The sequence below is a fragment of the Phaethon lepturus genome, unplaced genomic scaffold, assembly GCF_000687285.1.
Source record: "Phaethon lepturus isolate BGI_N335 unplaced genomic scaffold, ASM68728v1 scaffold49304, whole genome shotgun sequence".
Taxonomy (NCBI): Eukaryota; Metazoa; Chordata; class Aves; order Phaethontiformes; family Phaethontidae; genus Phaethon; species Phaethon lepturus.
This window is the reverse complement of record NW_010536475.1, coordinates 5,220-20,464: the sequence shown is the minus strand read 5'-3', so window position 1 is coordinate 20,464 and position 15,245 is coordinate 5,220. Positions and strand designations below refer to the sequence as shown.

At 42.0% G+C, this 15,245-nt stretch overlaps 2 protein-coding genes across 2 annotated transcripts; both read right to left on the bottom strand.

Annotated features, from left to right (window-relative positions):
- Window positions 1-921: 921 nt before the first annotated feature.
- TMEM174 (transmembrane protein 174) lies at window positions 922-2,629 on the bottom strand. The gene is made up of 2 exons (XM_010286172.1): window positions 1,998-2,629; window positions 922-1,024 (listed from the first exon to the last, which is right to left on the bottom strand). Exons 1-2 carry the CDS (start codon window positions 2,627-2,629, stop codon window positions 922-924), a joined length of 735 nt encoding a protein of 244 aa, XP_010284474.1.
- Window positions 2,630-9,170: 6,541 nt separating this feature from the next.
- Window positions 9,171-14,509, bottom strand: TMEM171 (transmembrane protein 171). The gene is made up of 3 exons (XM_010286171.1): window positions 13,848-14,509; window positions 11,969-12,110; window positions 9,171-9,438 (listed from the first exon to the last, which is right to left on the bottom strand). Exons 1-3 carry the CDS (start codon window positions 14,476-14,478, stop codon window positions 9,222-9,224), a joined length of 990 nt encoding a protein of 329 aa, XP_010284473.1. The 5' UTR covers window positions 14,479-14,509; the 3' UTR covers window positions 9,171-9,221.
- Window positions 14,510-15,245: the final 736 nt, after the last annotated feature.

Here is a 15,245-nt window from a genome sequence, read left to right as displayed (position 1 = left end):
AAGGGACCTTGGGATGGGTTCCACCACAGCTCTCCCACAGAGAGAGAGTGCAGCAGGGAGAAGCTGTGATTGTTAAAGCCTTTAGGACTGGTAGGACCACACACCGCTGTCAAGGCTTCAGAAAGGTGCCATTTTCTTTAGGGACATTAACCTAGTAGTTGTCAGGATTCCTGGCGGGAGACAGTGCTTTGCATTCCTTCAAGTGGGGAAAGGAACCGAATTTGATGCACGCAGGGTCTCTTACAGGTCTGTGTAAAAATGGGCAGAGGTCACTATTTGTATTTTCTCCGTTCTGGGATGCTCTGGTTCAAGCAGGGTGCTCCGAAAATGCCTACAGAACTGGGTTGTACAGGTGAACCAAGCAGAGGAAGTCTAATCTGTAGACTGGACTTACTAATGAGTGAGCTAGTCTAAGGAATCAGACAGAATTAAGACGTTATAGGCACTTTCTTTGATCAGACACTTGAGCACTTTCGAAGTTTGCCAAGCAATCAAGAGGGAAAATATACCAAGAATAAATCAAGTGTTTTCTAATCATGCTGAACGTCCAGGAGCAATCATGACCTTCCACAAACATCATGTGCATTCACAGTTCACACTGGTTTCAGCAAATCTGAAAATCAGAGTTCTTGTTGGGGAACCCTAATATGGATTTAGGTCCTTAGGTTTAATAGCTTTGCTATTAATATTTTTTGCTATTAAATAATTAATAGCTTTGTTATTAAACTGCATAGCAAAAGGCTAATGAATTTTGAGGGAGAAAAAGAAGGGATTGGTTAAATATCTTCAGTGATACTGAACTGTGTATCAGTACCAAGATCTTGCTCGCACTTCCTTATCATGCAAGTGTTTAAAGAAAAGATTCTTGAGAATTAAAAAGTTGGCGCCTCTTAGAATTGTTGTCTGTCATCCATGATTATTTTATGAAGACAGTGGGTATATTTCCTCATAACGTGGAGGTGACAAGTTATCACAGGCGTAGTCTCCCAGCAGTTCTTCTGGCTCATCACAGCTGTCCTCTGACCTGAAAATAGGAAGAGGAGCAGGCACAAAAAGAATTTAGCAAACGCAAAGCATGCAAGTAATCTCAGTGCTGCATCCTGTGAGCCTTATCTATCTGGGCAAAGCACTTCCTGACCTCTTGAGAAAATGCTACAAGATGAAGTTTTACTGCAATTCAACCATTTGCTGTGTTATTTTAATGAAGTATAAAAGTGGCAGGAGGTGACCTTTGTTTTCATGCTGCCTATGCCTGTCACACATGTTGCTGAGGATGACGCGTTAGTCAGCAATTTTTCAAACAGACTTCGATAGATTAACTAAAAGTGACTTGTGTTCTAGGAAGGATATAATTCTGAGTAATTCCTATCATTAGAATATTTTTCCTTAGAGGAAAGAACTATATAAAATTATTTTGTGTGTGATTAAAGCAGTTTCATACTGCTCTGTAATATCAGCAATATCTTGTTTATGCCCCAAAACTAGGGAAAGGGTAAGGGCTGGAAGGTTGCTACAGTGGGAGAGGAGCATGTTAGGACCAGGTGTAATCAGGAGCGAGAGCATTTGGTACCAAACTGATTCTTGCATTGTTGTAAAAAACGCTGTTTGTGCACTGACTCGTGTGTTGTGATTATGTTTGAATGGAAGCCTCTGGCTGTACATGTAATAACCTTCTGGTCAACGATCTAAGGGTAGTAAGATAAGCATACCCCTCCATGGGCAGAGCATATATATTAATATCTTCAAAACTAATGAGATACTTAGTAGACTGAAAATTGAAAGGGATTCATAAGTGAATTTAATTCGGATAAAAATGCTTTCCAGAAAAAGTAGATCTCCATAGTCTTTACCCAGAAAATCCTCCTAACAAAGAAAAAAAAATGTCTGAAGAAGGATAACACCCTGGACTAGCTTTTGTTTCCCTTGAAACCATACCTAGCGCTTAAAATACTCAGAAGCCTGTTTCCAAACACACAAATGCATTTCAGAAGATGTACCTCTGATTCCTGGCATTCTCTGCAGGATAAGCAGCGTAGTTCTCGTCTCCGGCAAAAGCCGGGTTATCCAGGGGGTAGGCAGGGCAGAAGTGAGCAGAGCCCGGGGTGGGAACGGGTGAGGAGCTGGAGGAAACAGCACCGCAGCAGCTGAGCACCGGGTGAAGGTAGCCGGGACCCACAGCCATGCCCTCCTGGGCTGGGTACGGCGGAGGGATGTACTGTACCACCGTGGCACCGTGGAACGTTATAGGCTGGTTAATGCCGGTGAAGACAAAGGACTGTCCACTCGCAGTCTGGTCGAGGTCTGACGTATTTTCCTCTCTCTCTTTACAGGGCTTGCATGTAAGCATGTTAAATTTACAAACAGCAATCAGAATAAAAGTCACCCCAACAGACAGCAGAATAGGCCCCAGTAACTGAGTCCATTCCAGGTGAGTGATGCCGTCGTATTTTATCCATCCCATCACGGTGAAAGTGATTCCCACCAGTCCCAAAAACACACCTGAAAAGAGCAAAGTGGTGCCGGCTTTATCCCCATCTGACACCAGGACGTCAGATCTGTTTGGCTGATAAGGAGTGACAGAAAAGACATTCAAGGAGAAATCTTCTACGTTGTTGTTGTTCTGCTCCATTACTGAGTATAACGTATCTGCTGCCTCAAGAGAAAGGGGGCTTGTAGAGGACTCGGCAGAGCATTTAAAGTCAAAGGTTCAGGTTAGTTATACAAGAACTTTGTGCGTGTATGGTTAACAGAGTCCATCATGTGAAAGAATAAACTTTGCTTAGAAGAATAAAGGTCTGGGAAGTGAAGCCTGAAGCGATCACTAAAGACTTCTTGAATTACCACCATCGCTTCCGAAATTGCTTCACCCTTGCATGGCTGCTTATCTCTTTGTTTATCCTCGTCTTTAATTTGGCACTCACTGATACTTCCTCGCTGTGCCCACGCCAGATGGCAGAGAAAGGAAGCTGCACCCACCGCAGCCTTTCCTAGGCCCCCCGCCAGCTGATGGATCAAACATATGGACAGCATACGTTCAGTCAACAGCAGTGCTGCAAATCTCGCTCTCCTTGGGCCACCGCTCCAGCAATCCGGATCTGCAGGAAAACGTGTGGCCATTTCTGGGAGTGCTTTGCAATGCTCTGAAGCGTGACATTTATAGCCATGCCTGGACCTCTGTTGCAGCTTGTTCTGCAGTCTAGAGCATCCGTGGCTTAAAAAATATCAAAGGAGGCTTTCTGATATTTTGCCAAGGGGGAGCAGTGGGTGGGTGGGAGGGTAAGCAGTAAGGGTGGTGAGTGCTGAACAGCCTGGGAGAGCTGCTGGTTGTGGGAAAAAAGTTATTTCAAGCCAGCAAAAGCTTTCCAGCTGTTCAAAGGTAGCATAATTGTTCTGTAATTTCCCCCTAATTGTGGACATTTTTTGTTGTGGGATCTCCACTCCTTCCTCAAAGTTTATACTGAATAAAGCCCACATATCCTGAATAGCACACCACTGCAGGAATGAGAAAGCATCTCCTCTAATGCTAAACCTGGCAAAGAGAGGGATCTTACGCTGTAACTCAGAAGTACCTAGAGTATTTTTTTTTATTACATCACAATGAATTGTTCTGTTGAACATCTGTCCCATATATTAAACAGACAGATTAACTGAATGCTGAGATTTTCTGTTTCCTAACAGTTTCAGACTAAAGTAATTGCTGTCGTTCTGGTAGAACATCTTTATATAATTCCTTAAGGAGGAAAAACCTCCAACTATTCAATCTGTTTTGACTAACATGGCAGGGGACTACACACAGGACAGAGATTACTCCTCAAGTGATAGAATGTATAATGCTATTTCCTGCTACCAGCAGCTCTGGGGAAGCAAGCTTATCCTGAGATTTATAAGATAAAAATAGTTCTAGAACTAGAAAACTCACTTTTCAGACTGCTTCTTCAAAATCAGTAGAGGTGCCTTTACTGTGCATTTGTATCACACAGTGTGACAACAGCTCACTTCTGACAGGGGCTGCTCACCAAATTTAGCACCTTCAGAACTGATGCTGAATTGCAATTGCAGATGTGTCTTTCTCATTTGTTACCAGATAGACCTTCAGGAATATTAGTGCTGGACTCCTTTAAAAAACATCTGGGAAGTTTCCAAAGTCAGTATTATGACTCTCCTATTACCAAGGGTGCCAACAAATTCTCTGACAAATACACTCAAGATCAGCCCTTCCCCCAGCACCAAGTCTAGTCAGGACTCTGCACCACTTAAGCAAAGTGTTAGGGCTTGCAATGGAGTGATTTTGTATGATGACAACTAAATTAGAAAGTGCTGAAATGCTACATTAGCTGTCCTCGTACTGGTAATTATGGCCAAAACCTAAGTCAACTTTAACCTCATATTTGGTAAACTTAATGGAATGAACTTCTGTTACTGCTCTCTGCAAGTCAGGTTTTTCCATACCATGAATCATTCTTGTCACTGTTTGCTGAATCTTCCAGGCTTTCCAACATCCTTTTAAAAGCAGCATTATATCGTAATAGCTAACTAATGGTATATACAGATGTAGTGTCACCTTCCTCCTCTCATTCATTCAAGAACTCTGCAACCACTATTTGCAACACAATTGTGCTGGAGCACTTCCTCAGTCCTACACAGTGGTCCTTAGATGCTGGCTGGAGCCAGAGTTTTCCAAGTTGGGTGTTGCATCATTCCATGGCTGACGCTCTTTGCCTCTGGCCTAGGACATGACTTCATGGTTGTTGAGCAAGTGCACAGCAGAACTGGAGAATACAGGTGGTTTCTTCCAAGGCTACTTGTCACTTGAACATTGAAAATGGGATGGAAAACACTTTCTGTTTGGTGCAGTAGGACCTAAATTAAAATTATACTTTTCCCTGTAAACTGCCCCCTCTTTGTAGGATACAATTTTTCTAAGCCTCCTCACATTTCTCTCATTACTTCTCTGCATTCAGGCAGCTGTCAAGGTCTTTAGAGATTACCAGATCACATTGATTTTTTAAGGCCAGTACTTCCCTTTGCCAAGTAAGTGTGTGTTCTGGGAACTCAAAGATGCTGATTTACTAAATGCATCCCCTCTTACCTGGAATAACTCCTAAGCCCATGAAAAAAAGTCTTGTGAAACGTAAGGAATTGTTCAGAACGAGGTTTTCAGAATGGATGCGGATCTCAGATCTCACTAGTTTTCTTCCCATCTGCTTCAGGGACCTTACCCCTGAACACAAGCACTGCTTTGCTTTCTGTTCTTCTACATAATTTTCTACCACCAATGCAGACTTCCGCAGCACAGCTTGCTGCTGGAAGCTGGTTTTCTGTAATGCACTGCACCTCCTCAGTTCTCTAACCTGTTTCAAGAGTCATCCTAGTAAACACTGACAGGCCTTCACTTAATCCTTTTCTCCTCTCCTTCTGCTATTAATTTTACATAGTCATTCATATTATCAGCCCATTTTAGTGAGGTTTTATTTTCTTACATACCCGTAGTATAGTCAGGGACTTAGACACAGGACATGCACAAGACGTCATATGAAAGAAAATTATAGCACGGTATTGCACACTGATTGGCTTCAAAAAGAGTAGGTACAAAGTACCGCTCCCTAACGAAACATTCAATTGTAGGGAGACTAAGGAGCCAATGACTTGACTGACAGAGACTTTTCCCTAGGGAAAGGCGACTGTACGTGCCATCTTTAGTGGAAGACGTGAATTATGTGTGTAAGAGCAGTACCTGAAGAACCACCATGAGTGGCCCTCGCACCCTGGGGCCCTGTAGTATTGCACTGCCAGCCTCAAAGCGTAAATAAGCTGTGAGGAGCAGGTTCAGCCAGCTGCCCACAACTGCGTCTACCTGCAAGGTGGTTTTATATGCTCACAGGGAGTGTTGTCTTGTCAGCAGGCACACCAAAGTGAAGGTATGTCTATCACTATTTATGCAGATACATGCATGTGTGACAGGAGGAGTACAAATCTAGGTGAAGGCTGACACGTTCGCTGTAGAAATGTGGAAGTATTGGCAAAAATGTCTGCATTGACATAGACATGCTCCACTAGCCATGACTCTGCAGAGGTAGGATGGAAAAGGGATAGATGGATAGAGGGTTACCAACCACAAAGGACAAGGATGAGGTGGGTGCAATCCAGCAAGTGCTGCTACCCTAAAAACATGGCATCATTGCAGAGATCTGTGCAATCGTGAGTTTTTCAGATGAGTTAGCTTTCCATTTTTTTTAGCTGCTGGTGACACAGGAGGAAAGACTTCTGCTAGCAAAGAGGCATCCATTTATATTTTTGTGAATCCTTCTCATATCCAATGGATTGTAGTGTTGCAGCTAGAAGCAGAGCAATGTCACTGCAGGCAGCAAGGAAGAGAGACCTTAACTTTACTTACAGAGGATAAGCAAACCTTAACCTCCCACTTTGCCTGTTTAAGTAAGTGTGAATGAGTAACCAACTAGATTTGCTCCCTAGCGTTTGTATGTCGAGCACTTAAGCTAACCGTAGGGCAGAAAGGGGGTTATAGCACCATTAGTGTGACAGTAAAGTATCTCATTTCCTCAATAAAAATGCTATTCTGCATTATTTTAAGCTACTTTTATAGTTTTACAAGGTGTTGCTTCCTTTCCAATACAGACATTTCACCCCTACTCCCCACATCAAAAATTCCTGCCACTAATGCTGTTCACCCAGTGGTAGCCTTCAGTGGTGGAAGCAGATCTGCTAGCCTCTTACTCACATTTTCTGACCTTGCTGAAACAGATTTTGACAACACAGTAAGCAATACTGCTGCCCTAGCTATGTTAGCGCTCTCAGTGCTGAGCAGGTTATGGAGATGCACTTAGCACATCCATGGAGTTTTCAAGGAATGATTCTCCAAGTCAAAAATAGAAGATGACATTGAACTACATCGAACTATTTCCTAAGCATCTTTCTCAAAATGATACAGAGAGAAATTCTGTTTTCAATCCTTCTTTTCGGAGGTAAGTAATGCCTACCCTTCCCAGGAAATTCAGGTGCTGACTCCGAAAAGTCAGGTCAGCAGCTTTCTAAAGGATGCTTTCCATGAAGACTGTTTTTTTAGAAATAAAGTGATCTATACTGGAGACTCTGCAGTAGAAGGTCAAAACAGAATAACCTTGAAGAAAAACAAGAAGATCATGTTTTACTTCCAGAGGACTCAGCTCAGAGTCAGCATGTTCTACTTGATTTGCCTGGTCTCTTGGGTACATCTTGGGAAAAACTGATTGAGCAAATTGCAGGCAGCACAAAAGGTTAATACCTTTACAGTTAGCAATCAGATATGACTGTATTAAAAAAAAAAAAAGATGGTGACATATTTCAAGATCTGTTTAAACGCTTTTTGATGTTTCACCTTTTCAGCAAATTAGTATTAATTTGTAATTAAAACAACACAACAAAGCCAATGTGGGTCTTTGTCTGTATAGGATATTTCAGGCAAAATTCCCCAGCTTCTGTACTTGCTATATTTTACTGTTTTTATACTTTTTAAATATTACACTTTGCATGACAAATCCAGGGAGAGAGACAAGCTCCCTCGACATGTGCAAGGCTCTTTATGCACAAATCATGCAGGGCAGTGGGAACCACAGTTAAAAATCAGGTTAGAAATAAAAGCTTTGAATGATAGCTTGGATTACAGAAGGCATTCGAGGAATAGCATCCTTGAAAAACTCACTGTGTATAAAACACTTGAGAGAAAAAGAGGACAAAATGCCTGCTGGCTTTTGAGGATACCCCTTCTTCACAGACATTTCCCATGGCTGAGTCATGCCAGTTTAATCAGCTCCCACATACCAAATCCCTCTCTGTGCTGTGTTTGCTCATTACTCTGCATGCATAAGCCCCTCAGCTCTATTGCTGGCTAAATATACCTCCCACACAGGCTGGTTTGCTTTTGTGTGGCTGCACAGGGAACATGGCAGAAGACAGGCTGAGGTGTAGCTGAGGTCCCAGAGCATGCAGGTGTTCAGACTCAGCTGAACAAGACAGAGCTTGTTCTTGCAAGATGTTTTAATGCTGATAAGTTCACCATGCTGAACCAAGCCCAAAGAGTAGCTCTGCCACCTTCTGTTTCTGGACACAGAATCAGGTCTGTTTTTTTCAAACAAGGTTCAGAGCAAGTTGTAAGCATCAAAGGTCAGCAACAACTCAGTTCTTGCTAATTAACCTTACCTACTGCAAGCAAATCCTTCAGTTTGGGAATGGGTGCAAATGTTCGCAAAACAGAACTAGAACCTGTCACCACCCCACGCTGAAGGCAGGCAGCTACTGCTAACTTAGGGGCTGCACAGGGACAGAGGAGCGAAGAGGGCTGTATTTCTGAAGCGTTTGTCAAGTGCTGTGTCAGTTAAAAACACCTGTTGCATGCATTTCCCTGAAACTCCCTCTGTTGCGTTTGCTGATAAGCAACGTCTGCACCTGGAAGATACCACTGCTGTCTGGCGCTTACTCTCACAAAACAAGCACTCCTTGCATAGACCATGAATGATGATACAGAACAGCAGTATAATCCCCCTGATATCAGGCATTACCACAGTTAAACTGTTAGCCTATTAACTACCCTCAGTGTTGCCTTAGGGCTCTTAACTGCTGGCTAAAACTGATTTTCATAGGGATTATAATTATATAAGGACCAGAGAGGGTCTAAATTAAGCTATGGAGTGTTTGTTACCAGGCAGACCAAAAAGCAACCATTTGAGTTCTCCATAACATATTTGGTCCCAATCGTAAACATCCCTATTTGTGATGCTCTGAGTGTGTATATATATGTCATATACATCTACATATAAAGTCAGTAATTTTGCAAACAAGTATTTTCCACAAAAGTAATATAAAAATAGAAATAAAAACACTTCCTAATTATTTCCTTTTTGAAGCTCCAAACAGATTTAATTGAAATAAGCAGAAGAGTTGGTCTCTACTTAGCGCCTCCATTATATAAAGAACAACTAAAAATAGGAGATGAAACTGTAACAGAACAAGATGAGGATTTAACATTCTTGCCGAGAACTGAAGACCTTCAGCCTACTTGCTCAGAAGCCCAGCATAATCTAATATTTCTTGAAACCCAAATGAATCACTTGTGCTTTCCATGAAAAATTAGACACAGCCAACGTTGTTGCTTTTATTACAAAATGCAAAAACTGTAAATCTGAGTGTACAATTTGATTTAAAAATGAAGTCTAGCTGACAGTCCTCTATGAGCTGGTGTCAGATGTGGCTAAGGAAATAGATGAAGAAGATGGAGAATATTCATTATTTGTCATTGATGCTTTTTCTTCGTATTTTGGAGGTGATTCAGAGGGGAGGTATAGCATCGGTAAAATATCCGAAGGTGAGCTGCTTCCAGAAATTGTATATATGGTTTCATAGTCTGTAACAGCAACTGTTCTTTCATCGTCTGCAAGCTGTGCTCTATAAAACAGAAGACTGCATATTAGCATAACTCATTTCTCTACAGTGAGTGAAATTCCACTTGACTTACATAAACATACATGTAAGCACACACTCCCTAAAAATCCCTGAAGGACTGTGGGCTACATTATGACTCATATGAAAATTCTATTACTTCAGAGGGGAAGGGCAAACAAGCTGCCTTCTAACCTTTCACACCACCAGTCACAGCCTGGCTTATGGGTATTAGCTGCTTCTGGCAGGGCTATCTCACAACCGTATTAAATCTTCTTCTGATCCTTAGCTCCTAATGCATCTTCCCTTTTGTAGTCTATCACATACACTCTTGTCCCCTTCCCTTATGAAAGTTACTAGACAGAACTGCATCACAAAGATCACAATCCTTAGCCATTTGAGATCTTGATGAAAGACAACTTGAAACTTTTATTAAGCTTTCCAGCAACCCATGACAGACATAAGGAGTAGCACTCCTCCTCAGAGCTGGAGCAACAGACTGCTAAGATCCCAGTGACACTCAAGATGGGCAGACAAGTATTCACTGCACTCCTCCGACCATCATAACTGGATTCCCATCGGTTGCACCCACATGGTTCTGGTACCCTGCTCATCTCTACCTGGAGCTGCCCCTCAGCATATTGCTTCAGCTGCTTCTCAAGCAAAGGGAAGGACTCCTTGTTCCTCCTGACTTGCTCCCAGACCTGACTCTTGCCTTTGTGCATACATCTGTGCCCCCACCAATACTGCATGAAAAGCAGGAACACAGAACGTAGTCACCTCATCTTCAGTGCTGTTACTGGCGTGTGAGGGCACATGTTTAAAGGAGAGAAAAGAACATACTACAAGACAAATGCTGAAGCGCTATATCACAGACTGCAGGAAAAACCCAATTACTTCTGTGATCAGACCATGACTCAGCTTCCTACAAGCTTTCTCATCCAGCACAGCCTCCACTACAGCACTTGCTGACAGAAGACGGGCAACAGACTGAAGAGGCAAATCGTATTTGCGCAGTAACCACCCACATATGAAATAGGTATTCCCTTCCAGCTTTGGGATCTTCAACCATGGCACTATGTTAGGAGGAACAAGGCCACTGCTTCTCCTCCATGAAAGGGCTTGGGAACCCATTTGCACTAGTCAAGATGCCGTGGCTGCTACCAAGTGTGGAGCCATGGGACAGCATGACCAAGTGAAATACCCAGAGGTGGTATCAACTCACATGGTCTCTGTGAGGAAGATCGTTCCATGGAAGTGCAACAGCTAGGGCACCCAAAGGGGGTCAGGGTTCCTGCATTCAAGGTTGAAGTGTTTTGTCCACTCCACTAGAAACAGTCCCAACAAGCTGGGCTACAAACTGCCTCTTTGTGTACATGTGTTCACAAGACAGATAAGTCCAGACAGGCAATCAACAATGATTAGGTTGATGGTATCACAAAGTTTGGAGCACCAGAACTGGACATTCATGGGTTGAGGCACTTAATCCAGCTGCAGGGCATTTTGTAGATGGGTGAAGGAAAGAGAGGTCAACTCATACATACACCAGCAGGGAGAGCCCACAAGAAGTCTGAGGAAGTAGCTTTTTTGCAATTCCCCCCCCACCCCACTTTGTTTTTAATTTTTCTGTGCAGGATGTGCTGCTTGCATTCTTTCACACCATTCAATAATCCACACGTTTTACACACTTGCAATCTGAGAACAGGCAAAGACTTTTATATTGAAGAAAATAAAATGTTTCTTCACACAACTAATTGTGCCTGGTCATGAGAGCCATTGCTCTCTGGAAAGCACTTTTGCTTGATGAACCCCAACATCCTCACATGCCCACATCTATGCTTATCATCCTGAATTGGCAGATGTTTAGGACACTGAGTAATCAAGAGATTCTCATCAGCTTTGTGCAAAAGTACTCTCTCTGAAACAATTTAAGTGGAAAAACTGCAGACTGAATGAATTATGTGTGTAGCTAGGGTTTATTAGGCATTGCATCCCTCAGCACAAGTCATCAACCTCAAGCTGGCCCTCAGTCAGTGGGAACCAAACACTGAATGTCTCCCTTCCCTAGGTGCTATGTACATGAACCACAGGGCCTGTGGATAGGTGTCATGAAGGCCTTAATGCATTGGTTCTACAGGGACCTCCTAAAATCTGGCAGTGTGGACATCATGCCACTGGGGCACTACTGTCAGGGGCACGTTCTCTCGGACAATCTCTGGAAGAAATCTAATCTAAGTGTATTTATATAAGGCCACTGATTTAAGGCTTTGTTTTCACTTTCTAAGTTCTTTTAAGTCATAATAAACTGGTAAAAATTCAACCTTCATGGAGGACACTCCATGGTTTGTGATTCTGCTTTTATACTAGGATATTTTAATGACATTTCAAGTAAGGTATCTGAAGTAAGTTGAGTGATGCACTAGACAACTTTGTAGTGCCTAGTAGAGAATTAATTCACTGTCATTATTTAAGAACATGGTCTTGGATACCATGAGAAACATCTCGGATCTCCAAAGACAGAAGAAAACAGTCTTACCCATCACTGAAGATGGAGTGGTATGGTGGAGGATTTTCACTTGTAGGCAAACCACTTGACATAAGACAATGTGTCACAGCTGGTGACACAGGGTCAGCAAAATAAGGAGGTGGTGGAGGTGGGAATACCATTACAGCATCACCTAGGAAAAAAACCACCAGTTACTACCTCTGAAAAGATGAACACCACTGTTTATTCTAACTGTATCCTGGGATATTTCCTGTCTTTGGAATGATACACACACCATATGCACTTGTATAACTTTTAAGATAAAGTGCAATGATCCCACATACAGAACTGTTATATTCTGGGCCGTTAAAGTACATTGGAGGTACATTCAAAACCAAAATTATCCCAAAATAAAGATGCAGCATATTCATAAATGGAAGATTTAATTTAGAAAATAGAGCTGGGGAGGGGGAGTGTTCTATCTAGCTAAGAGACACAAACCTCTTCACTGTTGGCCGTCTTCAGAAACTGAAGTGCAAAGCACACAGTTACTGCTGGCTCACTTTAAGGGTAGCAAGTATTCAGTTTTCCTCATATACCTACAATATGTTGTATAGGAGTATGGAGTTTAGGTTCCTCCACATCTGCTGCAGTGTTACAACAAAAGTCTTCAAGTCATTAATGGCTCTGATGACTGATTTTGTGTGCCTTGACAGCTTCCCTACTAAATTACCTGTAGCTGGAAGCACAGTATTAACATTAGTACCACAATGCTATTGATACATAATTCACTATTAAGTGTACTGTGCAGCATCTCTGCCAATTTTAACTTAGTAATTGAGGAGTTTCAAATTTTGTTTTAAAGAGACAGTTTGTATCAGTGACTGAGCTTGCATGATTTATATGAACACTGACAACTGCCTGGCACCTTTTTGCCTCTGTAATTTGTGTGCAGGGACAGGTCAAGGAGCACCAAAAATGTTGAGTGAGGTGATGGGTGTTTTCTAGCTGAGTCATCACTGTTCCAGAACATCACTATGCCAACCAGATCTCAGCCTGCAGCCTTTCAGTTTTACTTCTCCTGATAGGATTACAAAAGGAATCCACAAATTTTGTTTTCTTGCCTTTAAAGACAATCTGAATTCCTTTCTACAATCCTTTGATTTATTCTGGTGGCTGGAAGACAGATGTTAAACCCTCACATTTTCTGAGGATCACCAGATTACAGGTCTGTACATTGGTTTCACAGGCAGAAGGAAAAAAGTTTTGCATAATGAATTTCAAGTCCAGTCAGTCAGATGACAGTCAAGCAATACTATGATTGACTTATTAATCCTTTCTGAAAGCTAGAGAGTTATCAGAATAATCTATGCATAGAACGTATTCAAGGGGTATTAAACGCAGTGCTATATGCAGCAGAGCACTCCCTGCTAACGTACCACATTTACTCAAATACTGCACTAGTAACAAGTATCTTGCAGTTACACCTCTGACTGATGGAAGATGTGGCCATGATTAAAAAAACAATACACTGCCTATGAATCAGATTCTCCTGTTTAAGGGGTCTGAGGTCAAGACTAAAATAAGTCTTAAATATAGTCACAGAAGTCATTAGACCTATGATTTGCAGTGTCAGCTATACCCTTCAGGAAAGGAAGTGGGATTGGACTCATGTGTGTTGGATTATGTGGCTTCTTTTGCCCAGTTATACCTTTCTTTTTATGCTAAAGGAGAGGTTGTCTGAGGGAAAGGTAACTGAACTGACCATACAGAAAACATACAAGACAACGCAACGTTTGTTTTGGCTGGTGTGACATGCCAGAATGGACATGCTTAGAGCTCAAATGAGTAATATTCAGAGGTAAACAGTTAGTGGAAAAAAACCACCCTACTAACTCTCAAATGTAAAGTTCACACATTATTTACCCACCTACTGTAACCTGAAAAGATTCAGGGCTCTGAGGATGTTCTTCACTTTCACAAGATTCTTGGTTGAGATTTAAGTTTTGTTTCTTTTTAACATGAGCTATCACAAAGAAACACAACCCAGTGAGCACAATCAGAGGTCCCATGATTTGGAGTGACAGGAATCCACAGCCCTGGAGGTCCACATCAGAACTGCCAGTGTGATTGAGTTGTATGCTGTGCCAGCCATTGCTGCAGCCAGGAACCCAAATGCCCAGGATGCTAATTAGCATTCCACTAGTTAAAAACAAGAATCCAAATATGAGAAACTGGGCAAACTGACAGCTCCCATGACAAAAAACAAGGCTGTATACCTGCTCATTTTGCAATTGTCTTTGTCTTATATACAGCCTGGCCCTTGATCGTGCCAGTAAAACACAAACCAGTCCAGTTACAGCCAGCACGGGCCCAGCAGCCTTAAGGACTTCGTTACAGTCACTGAAGGTTCCAGATGGGCATGACTGGAGAATAAAGACTGAAAGCAGGAATCCAGCACAGAGCAACACAGCTCCAAAAACAAAAAGGAAAAAAATAAATTTCTCATGTTGTCCATTACTTCCTTCACCTCCTGGTACAGGGACAGCCACTGGATACATTACAACAGAATCTCCTCAAGCAGATGAGTTGGGTTTTTTGGTGTTTTTTTTTCCTTGTTAGCATTAAGTGGCAGAAAACTACAGCAGACCTGTGAACATGAAAATACACAAATCAAAAGAAGAAAAAAACAAACAGTGGGATTAGCTATTTTATAATAACATTTGCATTTGCTCAGCCTATATTGCATACTCTTGGTGTATTTTCTTTGTAGTACCTCCCCATTATGGATTAAAGGGCCTAAGTTTGCTGCCACTGAATGCCAATGAAAAGACAGAACTTGCTTTACAGTTAGCCTGAAAACAACTGTAATCGCTGTTGCACAGCTAAATGAATTGTTTCTTTAGATACACAGTCTTATGATTAGCTAGAACATCATATTCAAAGGTTGAATCTTGGGAACAAGGATAGGCTATTTTCCCCTTGAGAACAGAAAGCTAAGGGAAATTTTTGTAGTGAATGGCAGGAAGTCATGGCTCTTGAGAGAAAGAACCTTAATGCAAATGAGTATTGCCAATATCTTCTAATACATACCTTTTCAGAGTATATGAATATTGCTTCTCCTTACACAGGCAATAAAGACCTTTCCATTTGTCTCCTTAAATCAGCTTCCTGTCCTATACACATACAAGAGCAACTACACAGAAGATTTTTGGTTCTGTTCTGAAAAGACAAAAAAAGAACAAAGCCATACTAAAGACACAGTACTTCAAGTCTCACCGACTCCATAGTTAAGAGTTGGTAAGCATACCGCTCCCACACTTCCATT